The sequence below is a fragment of the Lipophrys pholis genome, assembly GCF_963383615.2.
Source record: "Lipophrys pholis genome assembly, chromosome: 21".
NCBI classification, from domain to species: domain Eukaryota; kingdom Metazoa; phylum Chordata; class Actinopteri; order Blenniiformes; family Blenniidae; genus Lipophrys; species Lipophrys pholis.
In genome coordinates, this window is record NC_137649.1 from 13,273,086 (window position 1) to 13,291,485 (window position 18,400).

Sequence of the window (18,400 nt, forward strand, 5' to 3'; positions counted from 1 at the left end):
GACTGCGACCTCAATGTGTAATGAGAAACAGAGGAACACCTGGCTGACATTGAAATCTTACAGCAACATTGACTGCGGCAGGCGACTTTAGCTCATTTCATTTTTGACAGGTTTATTTACTGAATGAAACGTGTCGCAAAGCCGACGGCCTGAGGTGAAGGCACAATCAATTACAGGATTTGTCAGCCGTGCCCTCAGAGGTGATTGAAAACAAATTGATGCCAATACAGAAGGCTAAACTCCCACTGATACCTCATGGCCAAACAGTGCCGCTAACGTACATCCCTGCAGCTGCAGAAGGTCACTTGTTAAGCTCCTAGAAAATGTGGAAAAGGGATCAGGTGTGAGTTTCCTGCGGTCCAAGCCTTTTCCTCCCCTCCTGCCTCCATGTTCGGTTAACTGCCCTGGAGGTCGTCCATTAATCAATAATTAAATGCCATAGCCATTCCAGTTCTTTAGTTACTTGGCATGTCCCTTGCCACTGTATACAATCAGCTCGGGCTGAGAGGGCGTTAAAAATAGGCGACAACAAAACGGTGTTCAAAGGGCAGCAGCACTGGGACAGCAGAGTGGTGACAGGTAGGAAGGGGGTCACCTTCACGTCCTGTAAACGTTCAACCAGACAGCGTCTGCAGGGTTCATCTGTGTCTCCTCGCGGCAGAGGTCACCCCAGACATGGGCATGCTTCCACAGCCAATTCCCACACAAGGGCAGGAGGGGGACAGGATGTGCACGCGGGACGACTGGCAGATTGCTTAAGAGATGCATCTGAAATGAGGCTCATAAATGGAGTGATTAATACTCTGCACTTCGGCTGAAGCCTTCTTTCACAGAGGCTGAATAAATAAAATGGAGACGCCGTTGTGTTTTGATACACTGCAAGCACGGCGTTTATTGCAGAAATAAATGGCCTATATATTTCTTTGAAACCATTTGAATGATTTATCAAGCAAAATGAGCCGAGTCACAGGTTACAGCTTCATGTTCAGGGCTGAGCCCGGCAATAGCTTTAGTTATTGAATATCATGCCTGGGATAATTATGATTGACTCATTTCAGCTGTCAAAATGTTAATCAAGTCTGCTGAACAAAGGTTTGGGCATTATGAATATACAAATATGAAGAAATGACAAATTCTTATCCTGCAGCTCATGTGTATGCATAATACTGTTGTGTATTCCAAGGCAGTAAAGGGAGGGGCAGCATGAACAGATGACTTCTGGACCTGCGCTGCAGGTGGGAGACTAATATAAAAAAAGAAAAAAAAAAAAGTCCTCTTCAGAAGCTCGGCGAACAATCTATAAATAAACTGTTTGGACACCTGACTGTGCTGCTTATGCAAAAAATTACTGGCAACCTCTTTGTTCAGTGTCCGCAGCCTTCCTCTTCTCAACCCCACAAGTAATTACAAATCCACAAAGGGTCCCCACAATTTGTTTTGAGGGAGTTTCTGAAAGACATCGCTGCTCCAGTGCATACAGATGCTTTCAAGGGCATCACCTAAATTAAGGTCAGTTTGTTCGGGGGCATGTATGTATGCATTTATGTATGTACAGCCTATTATACAATTAAATGTCAGCATAAATGATTGGCTTGGAAATGCTTAGCTTTTTATCAAATCAACACAATTAACAGAAGGTTCACTGATTTAGCCACAGGATTAAGTCCAAAACCCAGGAATAATTCATTTTCTTGCACCTTTCACAGTATCTTTGTATCGAAGCGTGTGGAGTTTTCATGAGGTCACTTTCACAATTTATCGGACAAGACAGGAAAGCCACAAAGATGGTTTTTAAGGCAGGGTGCCAACAAGTGGCTAACAGGGACAATGGAGGCAGTCGGATGTTTGCCCCCACAGAAAGCCTTTTCACAGTATACAAACTCCAAAGAGCTGATTTTCAAAAGCATCCAATAAAGCAGGGTAAGGTTTTATTTTGTTTGTTTTCAAGTGTGAAAGGATCAGCATCCACCTTACAGAGCTTGAACCATAGATTCCTCCATGTATCTATGTGGTTTAATAGGATAGACCTACTAAACCACAGATTTCTTTGAAAGTGGTACTTAACCAGTTCTCCACTGAAAAAGATTTGATCACACAGGTCTGAAGAGTATAACACAGTTCAGGGGAGAGTTTAAGCACCATACTTCCTTCCTACCTAGTAGTTGGCTTGTGGGTTAGTCACAGGCTATCAACAAGCTGCACGTGTAAACGGCAGCTCTTTAACTGATGTGGGCTCTCGTTATCGATTTTGGTTTAATGAGAACGCTCCAAGGATGTCAACTTCCTCGGCTAAAGTAATCTTGAAAAACAAATTTAGTTCATAATGTTGGAGATCAAATCCGGCCAGGTTTATACAAATCATCCACAGCTTAAAACAAAAAAATGCATTCCATCTGATAACCTTTATTGATGTACTAAAGTCAATCTTTAATTTTTTTCAATAATTATTTCACTGTCTGGTAAGGTCCCAGATACCATGGTGGTGTTGTGCAACTGAGCTCAGTATCGGGTGCCTTCTGTCGCCGGAGAGTGGATGACTGGCAGGACGGCACACAGAGAATAGCAGACTTTACCCAAGACCCCTGCCGGGATGGCTTTGGCAAATCACAAAATACCCCCCAAAGATGGAGCCACACCAAGGGTATACAACTGATGTAGTTAAACACATTAATCTGATAAAAGGGTGATGGACTGATGCTATGAATTTACACAGTTTATAGAGTTACACAACTGAATAAAAATGTGACATGAGCAAGATGTTTTGGCAGAGCGCCTGGTGCTACCTTCTGCCACAGCCTGCGCACCGACCCACAGACCAGCCAGGTCATTAACTGAGTACAATTGACACTCCAGTACAGCAGTCAAGAGACTCTTCAGAGCAGAATGATTCCTCTGGGTCATTATTAGCCTATTAGATAATTAGCTTGCTCCAGCAGACAGTGGGCCACATGACTCGGCTGGGACTACAAGCCATTCTTGTAAACATGATGAAAAACATCACGAGTCATCTTATGGGGGAGGGGGGGGGGGGGGGGGGGGTCTCCACATCACAGAAGAAACAATAAGTTGTAAAGACTGCAGCAGCGCCGTTAACCCAAAACACAAGTTTATCCTCTTGTGGGGCAACACTCCCATGCACGCATGTCACATGTTCGAGTGATCTCACATGCTCATGCAAGCTCTTAAACACGCACACAATTTCACCTGCATGAACACACTAGCATATACCAATTACACTTGTGATTTAAGCATGAATTCCAATCATTCTGAACGCAACTACATGCAAGAGTTTGTTGTTGGTTCAATAACCTAAAGTGGACACCGCTGTGAAGCATATGCGTTCAGCTGTGCACAAGACAAATAGGTAAACATCTCCCCCGAGGTGAGACGCGGCTCTGCGAAAATCCTGCGCATTGCAAGCTGTGTTTTTTTTTTTTCATTTCTAGCCTCGGTTTTATCGAAAGTGCCAGTTGTTTGCCAAAAGCAGGACAGTGCGAATGCGAAGCGGACAGAGAACAGGATGTGAATGAATTAAAAGAGGTCAGATGCAGAAAAGTGCTCAGTGCAGGTGCTCGTGTCACTCTGCTGCATTGTTCCATCGTTGGCATGCGAGCGAGAAGCAAAGCGAGGTCAGTTTCCATTATGCACAGCAGCATAATCCCAGCTTGTGTAATTCCCTTTTAAAAAGCCTCCTTCTGGTGTTTCCCTCGAGTTGACGAACCTGCATTCCAACATGGATGGACTGCTACTCGCTGGCTGCTACACTCGTCAACGCTGCCGCCAGATTTCTTGCCCACATCGCCCAACAGCAGAATCCTGAAATCTCGCCATTTGTTCTGCCAGGAACAAAAAATTCAAGCTAACAAATGTCACGTCTACATCTTATGCCATACATAAAAACATGTGCATCCCCTGCCTGTGAGCAGATTAGTGGCATATCTAAAACAACTATAATGAAATCCCATCCGATTAAGTCATAGTACAATCCAAGCTGCTCTAAACCCCCTTCCTCAGTTGTTCACTTTAGTTGCACTACAATCTCCTCTGCTTCTATCAGAACAATTATGCCACTCAAGTGGGAGTTTAATACATTATTAGCAGCATTTATTAAAAGGCAAATTATTCGTCCTACACAACATTAACCGCGGTGCTCTGCCCCCTCTACAGTTTTATGTGCACTACAGTTGGCGTCACTCCATCCCACACAAGAAGGGAACACATCAGAGGTAATCTAATATTCCATGCCCTCCTCCGAGAAAGTATCGAGTGATTTCTCAGGTGACAACTCTGATCAGGTCCCCTGCACAGAGCATGGAACAGCTCCTAAACATTTGCAGTCCAACACGGTCAAACAAACCAATACTTTTGTGCAAGTTGCTAAACGTGGGAGAGAAAAAAGGGTGGATATGTTCTACTCATCATGAGATTGCTTGAAGGTAAGATCTCACCGGGTGGTATGACTCCAAGCATGCATGTGATACTTTTCTAAAGACTATTCAGACATGGTACCAGCCACAGCGTGTGATGTAATTCACTGTAGACTGGAAGCATACATTTACGATCAAGCAAAAGCACAAAGCAGTGTGAAGCACACCTTGTGCTTTCTCAGAGTTATTACTGAACGGCTAATAAAAGTGCCTTGCTTTTGATGAATGGCTGCCTGAGCAGCGCAAGGACAAGCAAAACAACATTAGCACCCCACGAATCCAGAAAAGGGCTCCCTCGCTGATTACAGAAATAATGAGGGGAAAAAAAAAACTGAGACCAAAGCTGGCCGAGGGTAATCTATGCAGCCCTCAAACTGGGTCCTAATTAAACCGAAGCTTCAGATGTTGCACAAACTCAGCATAAAGAGTAAGCCTCCGATCATAATTCTCAACCAGCCCAGTCCAGTTCCACTCATGACTGGACCCTGGAGGGCTGCGAACCGGTGTCATCACCGGCCTGCTGCTGGATCCTCAGCGGTGGACAAACTACTACTCTGGGAATCAAGAAAAACACATGACTCTGTGATAGGAGACTCCCTAATTAAAGGAACTGCAGCCTCATCTAAAAGATTGGCTTCAACATGAATCAAGATGGTGAACCAGTTCAGAAATGTGTTGATGAAAAGCGGAGAGTCAATAATCAAACTGCTTAAAATGTGATTCTTAAACCCTGGTAAGTTTGTGATACTTCCAGCTGACATAAAAACTAGTTGCACTGTATAAAAGCTTCAGCATGATTACAGATTTCTTCGGGGGGCTTAAGTTTGTTTGAGTTTTTCCAGACATAATTTTTTGAAATGCCACTATTTGTAATAATTAGATTTTCTCAAATATAACAGCATATGCCAAACAAAAACAGAAAAAATGTAAATAAAAAAAAAAAAGGAGAAAGAGAAAAAGAAAAAGCAAGTACACCCCCACCCGGTCACCATATGTTGATCAAGTCAAATATAAAATGCACAGTGTAGAAAAAATACAAATTAAAAACATTCCATAGTCACCTGATGCACACACGAGCACCACACAGTCAGAGACCTTTAGTGAAATCAGTCAGTCTGGAACAGCAGCAAACACACTAATCCCTCAACATGTCTGAAGAAAGGCCTCCAGCTTTTATTAAACTCGACTAGAATCATGTTAACGTACACCTGACCTTCTCCATCTTAGTAAGTAGTAGTAAAGAATGTCCCTGATCCACGAAAAGTGAGGAGCGGAAGATTTTCACTTTAATAAAATTAGGCATGTCGCTAGCAAAGTATAAACAGATTTAAAATTGCTTGTTACCTCATCAGAAAATGGAAAACGAAAAAAAAATATGCTTTCTCAACTTGAAATTCATAATGTTGCTTGTTTCAAACCAAACAGAATTTAAACAACTCATAACACACCTTCTTGGCTTTCCTCCGGTCATGAACTCTTGTTCTTAAGTGCAACTAAAGCACTTTTACTTTAACTTAAGGTCGTAATCATGTGTGATTTGAATATACGTCCATAGAACTTTTACTTTGCAACTTTATTCCTGTTTTTTGCTATCAACGTGTAGTATATAATTACTATGTATATAAATATTGAACATCACCTTTGTATAAAACCAGGATTAGGTTCTACAAACATGAGTAATAGTAGATGCCCTGTACATGCACCAGGAAGATAAATCCAGTGAACCTTTAAAAATCTGCATTTGTGTTTACATCTGTATGAAATTGCAATCAGTTGCTGAATTTACAAAATTAGAGTCAGATGTTAGTGGGCATGGAACCAAATCACAGAAATGAGACATGGCATGGGCGACTTGGGAGTTACGCTGGCCTAATTTATCAAGTTCCCTGTTCACAAAAATCATCTGATAATAAGAAAGGTGCTTTAAAAAAAAACATAAAAATCCCTACGGGCATACAATGAGGAATACTTCATGTACTTAAAACTGACGTGTTCCATCATCTCAAGGAGTTTAGACATTTATGAGTCCACACTTAAAGTACCTATGAATAAAAATGATGTAATTACTCTTCCTGAATGTGGGTTAAAAGCTGAGCTGACACTAAATGGACAACAAGCTGTGAGTAAAAGCAAAAGTCCTGCACCAAGAGCTTGAGTTAATCATAATGCTGTGCACGACAAGCCACCTCAGTACATCTTGACACTCCAACACTAAAGAGAACCAGCTTTTTAGACCAAGGTTGAATTGTTGGGGAAGAACCTGCAAGATTAGTAAAAATAGCACTGCCCAGTGTCCAAAAAAAGTGTAACTTAAGACCTCCTGAAAACCCTCTTTTTGCTGACCTAATTTGAAAGTGCACTCAAGGACAAAAGTCTCTCACAACTACATTGGGAACGGCACAAACTGCCCTCAGAGGTCCAAATTAGTGCGGCGTGTCAGCTGAGGTGCAACTATGACAGGATTATGTAGAGACCAAGACCCAAGAACAAAGGGTCATATGATCAGCTTACACTGACGAGGCAGAACCCGGGTGGGATAAGAGGAGAGTCTAGTCCATGAAAAATGTGAGGGATGTCAAATGCAGTCTGGTGGCCTCACTGTGGAAGACATTTGAATGTTTAAAAAAAAAAAAAAAAATCTCTTAAGGGATTAGAAGGAAAACTTCCAGCACCCAATCTTCTCATTTGGCTCTTGAAATAAGTTCACACTTTAAAAAAAAAAAAAAAAAAAAAAAAGGGCCCAGTCTGACTGAAAAGTGCAGCACGAGTGGTGCATAAATGCTTGTTTACATATAAAATAACAGGTTGCCATACTGATGATTTCACTAATCCCAGAGGGATTCTGCCTGCTGTGACCAGTAATGAAGTAATAGCCTCTTAGTCCTCATTGAGTCATTTGTGATGCAGCAGAGTAAAGAGTAAATTTAACACATGAAATTACTTCTAAATTGTCCGTGTCCTAGTATATCATCTTCTACGTGCTTGTCAAATACATATGCCAATACAAATTCTCATATTCAGCAGAATAACCCTGTACGAAAAAAAACACAAATATACATGTAGGGCAGCGCCTAAATTCTGTACAGCTGGCAATATCACGGTAGCACATGTATATATATTTAATAAGACACGGCCAAATGGGACTAAATTTCTATCTCTGGCAGCTCTGGAGCTCTTACAACTGAGTCATGCAGGATCCCAGAGAGCCCATGTGAGTCAGTGTTTGGAAAAAAGGAAACTCGTCAGGCTGAGGCCTTTCAAACAACATGAAAATACACATTAAAAAACCTGGCTTAAGGCAACTTTTCCCCCCACTGTCACTTGTGCACTAAATCAATAATGTCATAAAGGACAACAATATTCTTAATGTTTTCTGGGCCATGATGCAGATGTCAGGCCTATATAACTAATTACAGAGAATGGCATGCTTAAGTGGCAATAACATAATCAATAGCCCCGTTTATGATCTAAAGTGATCTAAACTGAGACACAAAAAAATGTAAAAACCAACAAGAGAATTTACACAACAAATGAACTAAAATGCCACAACCTCCCCAACATTACCCCACCAATTTAATATTCCTTATAAAAGCATTTTAATTAGAGACAGCAATTAAAGTATTTATCTTCAGACTGCATTAGTCATACCCAATGAAATGTCTCGAATCAGAGCTGCTGCAGAGAGGACAATTATTCTTTTGACAATGTCAAACTTGCATGTGGAAAGTGTTGAATTTGTTCGAATAAGGACTTTGTATGGTTCGACTTTGTCCAAACACAAAGAGATCTTGGCAGACAATATAATTGGAGAAAAATGCAAATCACGAGTACAGAGTGATTTTTGGGTAGCTGCTTGGTTATAGCAGAAGAAGGCATTATCAGCAGTCTGCCAACAATTCTTGGTTTACGATAAAGTAGCAGCATTAGGATTCATTTGCAGCAGTGTTGGAAATATTGGGCACTTCTTAAAAAAGGTAAATGTTTACGGGGCTGAGCATGAACTACTGTGCATTGCCTGCCGCTAATTATTATGATCGACTGAAGATCGCACAATCCATTAGTATCTGGATGGCATTGATAAGATGTCCATGTCTGACATGAGGCTTTGGATAGCATTGACATACAGTGGGATTGAGTTTAGTTTGGCAGTGCCACCATTACAAACAGATTAACATCAGGGAGAAGGAGTGTAGTATTTGCCAGTGTTGTGGGATTCATTTTCATTTGTAACAGAAAAGACACCGTGGCACAATGTTTTAGTTTACCTTCTCTTTTTAGTAAATGTCTGTTCAGCTGTTCCTTTTACAGTGGTTGCCACTTTTCATAATAACTGCAGCACAGACTTTGCTAGTTTGCACACCAGATGTCCTTCCTGCCGAAACCTGGATTCGAACCCATGTCACTCCCACGCCTACATGCAGTTAAAAACACAACCCAATGCCCCACTTGCTAATTTCTTTAACAAAAGTCTAAACAGTTTTTGTCTGGAGTATAGCTCCCTTGAATTCTTTTCAAAAACTCAATAACTAGGACCGGAGTACACAACACCTCAGACCAAATAAATTAAGTAAGATTGCCATTTTTAGCTCATAAAACATTTATTCTTAATTCATCCACATATGAAACACACCAACAATGTGTATGACTGGTAGTGAAACGCTAAATTAAATTAAACGAGTTTCTGTGGTTATGTTTGAGGACTTTGGTCCAAAAGACAACATTAAATTCCCTACAATGAAAAGCATAGTAGCATACTTTTTAAATGTCCTATTTGTCACCTCAAACTACCAGATCAGAAATTCTTTTACAAAGAATTGTTGTGCAGTTAAATAAAAATAACCGTATGCATTTGAAGACACTATAGAGAAACCTAGGAGCTGCAGACCCCTGACCACACTTCCTCCATTCTTTATTCATTTAACCTATTTATATATATATATATATATATATATATACACACACACACAAAAATTTATTTAAAAGTGTAGAAAACTGTATAAAACTGACCAAAATCCCACATATTTCAGGATTTCTTCATAAATTAAGCACTGAACCTCTGCAAGATTGCCTACACACTGAAGAGTCCCGCTATCCTACAACATGAGAAACTTCTTCCAACAAAAAGGGACTAAATTTGACGAACTAGATGCAGTGGATATTTGAAATGCAACATACTGCCAAAGACAGTACATTTGATAGGTTACCAAATACAGACACTTGTCCCAAAAGGAGGTTAAGACTCATTTATCTCTTTGTTTACACTAAAAATCAAAGCGCTATGCCCAGAAAAGAACTGGAGTCAGGTGACCATGTGATTAGATGTAAGGTTTTTTTTTTGGTTTTTTTTCATGGTTTACATTTCCTCTTGCTATACCCACCCCCGAGGTTCACTGGAGGCACAGCCCACACTATTGGAAGTAAAAGCTCAACGAGAGACAATAACTAATGGGCAATTTCTTTCAAAGATTTGGCAGTAAACAGGAAGCTTTGCCTGGTTTTTATGTTTTGCAGGGTTTTTTTGTCCAAACTTCTAACTCATGACAAAAAAGGAAGTCGTTAAGAAAAAAACTAAAATAAAGAGCATGTTACTGGAAACAGCATACCTGGTTCTGAGCAGTTCTTCTCAGTTACGTTTTCCAACGTAGACGCCATTAGCCGCCTCCCCCAGCGTTCAACGTCCGGATGTCCCTCCACCATCATCCCATGTCCTGAAACAGAATATAAACAGCTTTTATTATCAAACATTTACATAAATACAGCCGATAAGCTTGTAGCCAAATCCACAACATGCTGGAGGTTAAAGCTCCTGGAACAGTCCTGAAAGCCTTTTCTTTTGCTGAAACTCCATTTTGCACATTTTCAGAAACTGCAATCACGGCTAACATGGCTGCTGTGGCACAGACTTGTTATGTTTCATGACCCGAAACATCCATGATCACGATCATTAATCCAAACAAGGTTGCTTGCTTTTAATCCCTTAAAAGTTTTCAGTTATGTAGATATGACGCTCTCATCCTGCAGCAGCAATGCGACATCAAAATGCAGCTGTGCCATTATGTTTTTGTGGCGAGAGTTTCATTTTTTTTTTTTCTCCATTAAACTGCTCTTAAGCCTCTAATGACGAGAGGAAAAAAAAGGAAAACAAACAGCACTCCCAAAAAAGCGTAAAAAAACAAACAAAAAAAAACCTTCACACCATTAAAGAGGAGGAGCATTTAAAACTTTAAACTTTAACAAAATGCTGCAAAACAAGCACAATGTCAAGGCAAGGAAGCAGCAACTCACAGCAGCATGATTAATCAGCGCTGCTGTATGCACAGTTATGAGCGGGCACTTGAGAATACCCAGAGGACCGATGGTCTGAGTTTAATCCATATACAGGTTGTTTATTATTGGGCCACCACTGTCTGGCTTAAAGATATGGATTACACATTTATGAATGTGGGAGACTTATCGCAGCAGTAAATTTAAAATTTCCCTCGACAGTGATGTCGAGGAAGTGATATGGAGACAAACACTGGGCCGAGGGCAACTCTGTGAAGATAGTTCTGTTAGCCTCAAAGAAAAGATTTAAAAATACTTGGTAGTTGATAGAAATACTGTACTTTTCCAACCAGTAAACATGCAAGGTTATTTTTCATTCCAGTTGAATATAGTTTTTCCACTTGATTGAAAGAGATTATGAAATAATCAAGTGTTTCTCCAATTTGTTTGGCAAGCGCACTCAGTGTGCCTCTAAGAAAGGCTGCAGACCTACAATGTGTCAAATTGTGGCAAACAAACACTCTCCAACATAAACAAAGGTACACGCTTCAAAATTAGGTGGTATCCCAGGTATGCACGACCATAAAAGGTGCTTTTTATTTACATACAGCTGTAATTTTGACAATGTTTTTTAGAAGAAAAAAAAAAAAAAAAAAGAGTTATTTACAAGTCCACATTCAGCTCTAAATCACGATTCCTTCCAACAGGCATTTGAAAAAAGGCACTATCGCAGGCTCATAAAAATGTAAACCACAGTTTGGCCTGCCATGCGTTTCTTTTCAAGTTCTAAGAAAATTTACCAAAACACTGTTGGAAAGAAATGTGTGTGTGACTAGGGTAATATCAAAACAGACACCGTGTAAAAGTGTGAATTCTATGAACTGGCATGGATGGTGTTCTCCTTTCCTTATTAAGTAACCAGTTAACCGATTTAAATCTGATTATTCACACAATGTTACATCAAAGCAAATGAGAATGTGTATACTGAAGCGGTCCAACTTATATCCTGAAATGTTTGAACGCTGTAAAAACTGATTATTCTGGTCCTGCTGGAGTGGAACAAGCTGTATAAAGACAATGGAATTTCGTTAACGTTAAACGTTTAGTGAATCTGTAGCTGAAGCCAGCAAACAAACACATACATGTATTCAGGGATGCATCATCCATTAACCCATTCACCTCCAGGCTAGGTCTCCACCAAGAGAACATCAATTTCAGGAACTGTGTGATTTACTGGCTACTTTAGTTTAACTTCAGGTGCACGACAGGTTGCATGCAGTCTGTTTATTAAAGCTGTTTAAGCCCAAAACATCTGCCTCCGAGAGGAGAAAAGACACACACGACAGCATCGAAACATTAAAAGTTGTGAGCTGGAAAATGGAAACAGACGCTAAAATGTTCTCTGGAGCTACGGGAAACTGCACCGACACTGCAATTCAGTGTCAGTCAGTTGTTGTCTGGAAAGAATAAAAAGGTTTAGTTTCATAAACTCCGCAATCAACCGGAGTAATTTTACATGCTGAATTTTCTTCTTTTATGCACCGTTACTCGTTTTCTACCCCAATGACATCAATCTCATGTTTGTTTGTTTGTTGTTGGTGTTTTTTTGTTGTTTTTTTTTAAACCTGCTACATGGCACAAGTTGGATTTTCAGTGCAGAGGGTCACAGGAATATTTCCACAAAAAAGGGCCTTCGCTCTCGACAGCCTGAAGATCAGCAGGCACTGGATAAACAGATTGCATGCAAGGAGACTGCAGCTGCTTCCCACAGTTCTTCACTCCATAAAGACCAAACCCTCCAGTCATCACTCCAACCTGTTCCTTCTCACACACCAGCTCCGTTTCACTCCTCCACCGCCTCGAGTTTCCCCTTCTTCAGTTTAATCATGCTCTCACAACACAGCGCTGCCCCATTTGATGTCAAGAAGAGGGCAAGAAGTCCACTGTGTAAACATGAGACATGTGAATGTTTTGTGGAACGCGATGACTTTTGACTGCTTTCACCCTGACCAACAAGGAAGAGATTGTTCAAGTCACCTGGGCTGACCTTTCACATCCGTACAATAACTGGATGAGGGAGGGGAGAATACGATTTTAGGCGGAAATTGCGCATGACAGGCCATCTAAATACAATTTATACAGGCAGTTATGAGTGGAATCACTTGACCACAACTATGAAAATTTGTGTTTTTTTGGGTGAGTAACATTTCCTGGAAGGGTTCACGCTGCAGGATGACTATACGGGCCCATGAGGATACTGCGCTCCTGCTGCCAAGCAGCCAAAAAGAGAAAAACAATGAAGACACGATGCTGTCCGAACTACACTGCAGACCGCGGGTAGAATAAGAGCGGCAGTCTGTTGTGGGCATGATGCTGCTGGCTCAACCATCCGCACTCTTTTCCCAGATGACTTGTTTTGATTAATCATCTCCATCCTTCATGTCCAGAAATTCATGTTTTGGTGTTGTGAAGATTTTGAAGGCACACACTTCCCCGCTTCGGGAAATTTAATTTCAGATTTATTTATTTATCTATTTATTTATTTATTGCGGACAGAGAACTAAAGCCAGCATTAATTTGATTTGTCGTTGACAGTCTTGAGGTGAAATCATTTATCAACCGTTTTATTCATGCAACAATATCCGAGGACGTGCTTTTCACACTACTGCGTCCTCTTTCTCAGCTTCAAAGTGAACTACGTGTTGTCCTGTTCGCGAGAAATACTAATATTTCAAACACGTGGTCATATTTGGAATATAGGAAAAGGCTAAACCACATTTGCTATTCATTTCGGCATTTCAATTGGAATAATGCATGATTAATGAAGACTATTAGTTTGAGCCCTGCAGTAAAATTACAATTCATTCCTTCTATTATTGACCAAAAAAAAATGAAAAATGCATTTCTTAAGGGAATGAAGGATTTTAACTGAAGCACTAAAAACCATTTTGATGAAGGAAACACCTCTCAAAAATGATAAGTATGATGATTTTAAAGAAAGCTCTTAAGTTAGTTGTACAAACATTCAGCCATAGTTACTGTTCACTGTTCAAGCACCATCGTCTGATCTGTAAATGGAAACAGGAGCTACAAATCAAGAGGTTTAATCTGAAGGGGCTATTCATTAGTAAACTGAAAAGTGAAATATCAAAATCTCGAGGAGCCAGACACACCTCCTCTTCTGGCTTTAGTAGTTATGAACAGAAGGAGGAAGGTGAATTAATGCCACAAATTTCATCAGGGTCATTCATACCCGCTGTAATAAAGATGTTTTACAACAATGGTCCAATATAATCAGACTTTTCAGGAGTTATCTATTGTAAATATGAACATTTTCCTTATCAAGTGGTTACAGTTTGTTCATTTATCAGGTTGGAAATACTGACCTTGTCTTTTTATTACAACTTGTGTTTATTTTCTCCAGATTGTAATATTGGCATTATCATATTCAATTTTACTTTCTTTCTTTCTTCTGAAGACCGAGTCTAATCATTAGGGTGGATGGATGGGTCAACAAAATGCTGAATTGGAGTTTTTAAAAGTGGCAGGTTGCATGGATTCTTTTTAGATTTGTCAACCTTGGCACGGTTACCTTTTCAACAAAATACCCTCAAACCTCGGCCGCATGTGTTCCGTTTGTACAACCCTGTGGGCGGCAACAGACAGACAGCTTACATCCGTGTTTCTTAATATCGATTCCAGAGGTGCCCCTGCTCTGCACATCTCAGCGTCTTCCTGCTCAAACACAAATGATTTAAATGAATGACCAGCAAGCACTGCTGAAGCTTGATAACCCTCAGTTCATTTGAATAGTAGAGAGATTACAATCTTGTGGGTGAGGACATGTTAGAATATGTGTTTATATTTTAGTGTGGTTGTCCCATTTCAATTTTTTTAACAAAACAAAAAAAGGAAAACTGGTTTTTAAAAAAACAGCTGAAACTACATGTCTCGCTGACAACACTGAGCAGCAGAGTGGGCACGCAATAACAGCACAGTGGTAATGTCATCCCCCAGCACTGTTCAGGAGGGAGATGGACCAAGGACAACCACCCATCAGTCTCTCCGCACTGTGAACAAGCCCCGAGTATTCACTTCCCTTTTGTCAAACAGATCTCCTCCAGCTCGTTCCATCCCCTCACGCATACCCACAGCCACCCTTCATCATCACAGCCAGCCTGCTGCAGCTACCTGTCAGAGCTTGGCCCTGCCCCGCTTCTAAAAACACCTGTTCTCATCTCCCGTGTGGAGCGCCATCACATACACACAGCCTTATCAGGATGCATGACAGCATGTTGCGCCCCACCCCTCTTCATGGAGACGTAACCCAGCAGTAGTACATCAAATCCCATCCATCTGGACCATTCAGCACATCATTGCTCCCCCCTCTCCATACTACTATCAATCAAATGAGTAGCAAGCACAGGCCACAGTTTGGCTTTTTTTTTTTTTTCCAACTTTGACATGACAAATGCTTGCCCCCGTTATGATGGTTGAAAAATGAGAAGGTTACAGCTATTCAATTAGATTTGATTATGCTCAGCTTTAGGTCTCGTGGTTCAAAGGGGATTTCTGGTTTTCCCTTTCATGCATGTCACCTTGAAATCCCACCATTACTGCAGCCGCTGGTCAAACCAGCTGAAATTCACGAGAAAGCCTTCTGTCAAATGCCTTCACATGACAGTGTGGGTCAGGCAAACTTGATTAAATGAAAAAAAAAAAAAAAGGCAAGCCATTAGTGACTATGGGGAGGGGTGGAGGTACTTTGGCTTCCACAGCTTGCCTTTGGAGATAAGAGGTTTGTACTGGCCTGTATGATATCATTCCAGAATAATCTTTTAAGCCTCTTGTTGTTTTTAATGTAATTAATAAAACTCCCAATACGTCTGTTGGAGATCTACAGTCAAGCAGTAGTGAATTTACAGCTGCTTTCAAGCTTGGAGCCTAAGTGGTTACAGATGGATAGATTCCACAACTGGGTCTGGGGTTGAGGCGTAGGTTGGTTGTAAGAGCACTCTGAGGCAAACACTCGATCCCTCTTGTTATGAGAAAGAAAATGCACCTTTGGATGTGGCACCATGTCTCTGAGTGTTAACATTCATTTTGGCACTGTACCGCCCCCTCATATGAAGCAGCATTGTCCCCAGGATGTGTTTTGTGCAGTTAACCTGTGATCCCAGTGGTGTGTCAGATATCATTCTTCACCAGCAAAATGTCAAGGTTGGCCGCTAGATTACATAACGGTGTGCGAGGCTGTGTGGGATGTTCTGCGTGTCAGTGTTTGCACGGGCCCGCGGTGAGAGTTTTCACATGTGTGCATGTCGTTTGAAGTGTGTGTGCGCGCGCAAGGGCGCGCGCACGGGAGCATCGCACGCATCATGCATGATCGGCCATCCGAGTCGCGCAAAACTCGAACATTGTCTATGAATATTTCAGCATCCAGCGAGCAAATGCAACCCAGTGGTTACAACCCCCACCCATCATCGGTGGCCTCTGCGTAAAAATCGGCATCCCTCGATCGCCGGGCAAAACAAAAATATTCTGCGAGCCTAATGATGCTCGTGATCCAGTGTGCGTACATTCGTGTGTGTGTGTGTGTGTATGTGTGTGAGAGAGAGACAGAGAGAGTGCAGCCCCGGGCCAGACGCGTTGATGCCAGCATCAAACCACGATCCCGAGCTCCAATGTATGGCTGACAACGCGCCCGGCGTCAAACAGCCAGGTTTTGCAAGGCAAAACGAGAAAAGGATCCCAGACTTGATGCGCGCTCATCCCGCAGCCTGTTTGCGAGGCTACACCTGATCAGTCTTGTGCAAGTGGGGCATGTGCTGTGCAGTAATTCTGGGCATCAATTTGAAAAAACGTGCAGCTACAACGGCGCCCACACTGCGGCAGTCACGGTCAAACAGACGCATATATACCCCATACTCCAATGGAGAATAAAAAAAATTTAATAAAACACGTGCAGCTGACTTTTAGAAGTGAACTGGGCCAGAAACGCGCCATACAATTCAGATTGATGGAACATGCTGCACACTTCACCTACAGAGAGAAAACAGCCGCTGCATACATGGAACTGATCCTACTGTTTAAATGCGATGCCCTTGACATTAAAGCGTGTCGTTGAGCCTTTCTGATCGATGCATAGATTTCCAGTGATTACAATAATTGCTGTGCATGTGGGTGCGTGATTCCACTGCAGATCTGTGAGCGGCTCTGTCCGTCCTCCGGTGGATCTCCCCTCACTCACCCCCCCCCTCCCTCCTCCTTTCACACTCACCTGTTTTGGTCAACACCGCCGACATGGTCCACACCACGAAGAGGACACTGCAGATGAAGCACACCTGGACGAATAGCATTTCCCTCCTCTTGCGAACTTTAAATATCTTAGACATGACTGTCTTTTTGGACGGGCTCACAGTGCCGTCCCGCTCCATGCTCCGCAGTTCGGCCGGCGGGCCACTTTTTTTTTTTTTTTTTTTTGCGCGTCCTTGAGAGCCGAGAGAAGGAAAATAAAAGAAAAAAAACTGCCGTTCCGTTTGTGTCTCTTCACACGGAACACAACCTGGATGTGGTCCTCATTTCAAGCCGCCCAGTGCGCAATGAGGACACTTTTACCTCCTCCTTCGTCCTCTTCTCCTCCTCGGTGCTTAAAAAAGATGCCTTGCAGCTGCTGGGACTGGTGAACTAGGCAATGACACGGCGGTCAAATTCCGATGTAGTTCCCTAAATCAATTCCGCGACGCTCCTGAATTCAGATTGAGGAGAGTGCCGGATACGCTCCCATTTCAAAAACCACCCTGTCCCGTGAATAAATATCAGCTGCAATATTTCTCTCTCGCTCTTCCACTCCCTCCCTCTATCCCCCCCCCTCTCTCTCTCTCTCTCTCTCTCTCTAGTAAGCAGTAGTTTCTCTGTTTTGCATAAAATGCGTCAGAGTCCGGTCACAAACGTGGAGTCGCCCAGCTGCGTCGTTGCGCAATCGCCCCCCCCTACGCGCACCTGCGCCGGATAAGTGAAATCAATCTGTGTTCATCAAGGTTAATTGTTATATTGGGATGGCGTTGGTGACTCGCGCGGGCGCCTCCCCCTTCACGTGAATCCCTCTCTCGGTGCAGAAAAGCCGAGCTCACGATAAGAGACCGTCCGCTCGCTGCTCAGCCAGCTGCCCTCCGAGTCCCTCTCCGATGAATCCGCACTCCTTTTAACTTTCCCCGGGGTGGCTCGCAGCTGCGCATCGATCTGGACCCTGGAGTCGTGCGATATTTTACTTCATTTGCGCGTCGACTTCAGCTCCAACACCCGGTGACCTAACAAGCCCGATCACGCTTCCCCAAATACAAGCGAACCTATGATGCCACCACGTTGCCCTTGTTACGAAACCATCTCTCAACATCTTTGTGGAGCGCAGTCACTCTGCGAGTCACCTGCTATGCTGCATCAGTGCATGCTTTCTACAATTCTACAATAATGAAACTGTTTCTGGTTGGCTTATGGTTGATAATGAAGAGTTTCTCATGTCATAGAAAGAGGGTCTTTCTGTGCAGAGTTTGCGTGTTCTCCCTGTGTGTGCACAGTCCAAAACATGAATTTGAAGCTGATCATTGACCCTAACTTACCTGTGTGAGTGTGTATGTCTAACTGTTTTCCCAGTGATATCCAGAGCATTCCCTGCCATGAATCATCATAGTATGCTGGGTTCCAACTCT

At 42.2% G+C, this 18,400-nt stretch overlaps 1 protein-coding gene across 4 annotated transcripts in view; it reads right to left on the reverse strand.

Annotated features, from left to right (window-relative positions):
* The window catches only part of slc24a4b (solute carrier family 24 member 4b), a 41,189-nt gene extending 23,633 nt beyond the window's left edge, over positions 1–17,556 (reverse strand). For 3 of the 4 annotated variants that reach the window (XM_080490268.1, XM_080490266.1, XM_080490265.1), the window contains exons 1-2: positions 16,972–17,552; positions 10,031–10,135 (exon numbers count right to left, since the gene is read on the reverse strand). In XM_080490268.1, the coding sequence (XP_080346394.1) occupies positions 10,031–10,135; positions 16,972–17,128 (262 nt within the window). In that variant the 5' untranslated portion in view covers positions 17,129–17,552. Of the gene's footprint in view, positions 1–10,030; positions 10,136–16,971 lie in introns of all 4 variants that reach the window. The other variant, XM_080490267.1, reaches the window with a different exon arrangement.
* Between the last annotated feature and the right edge of the window lie 844 nt (positions 17,557–18,400).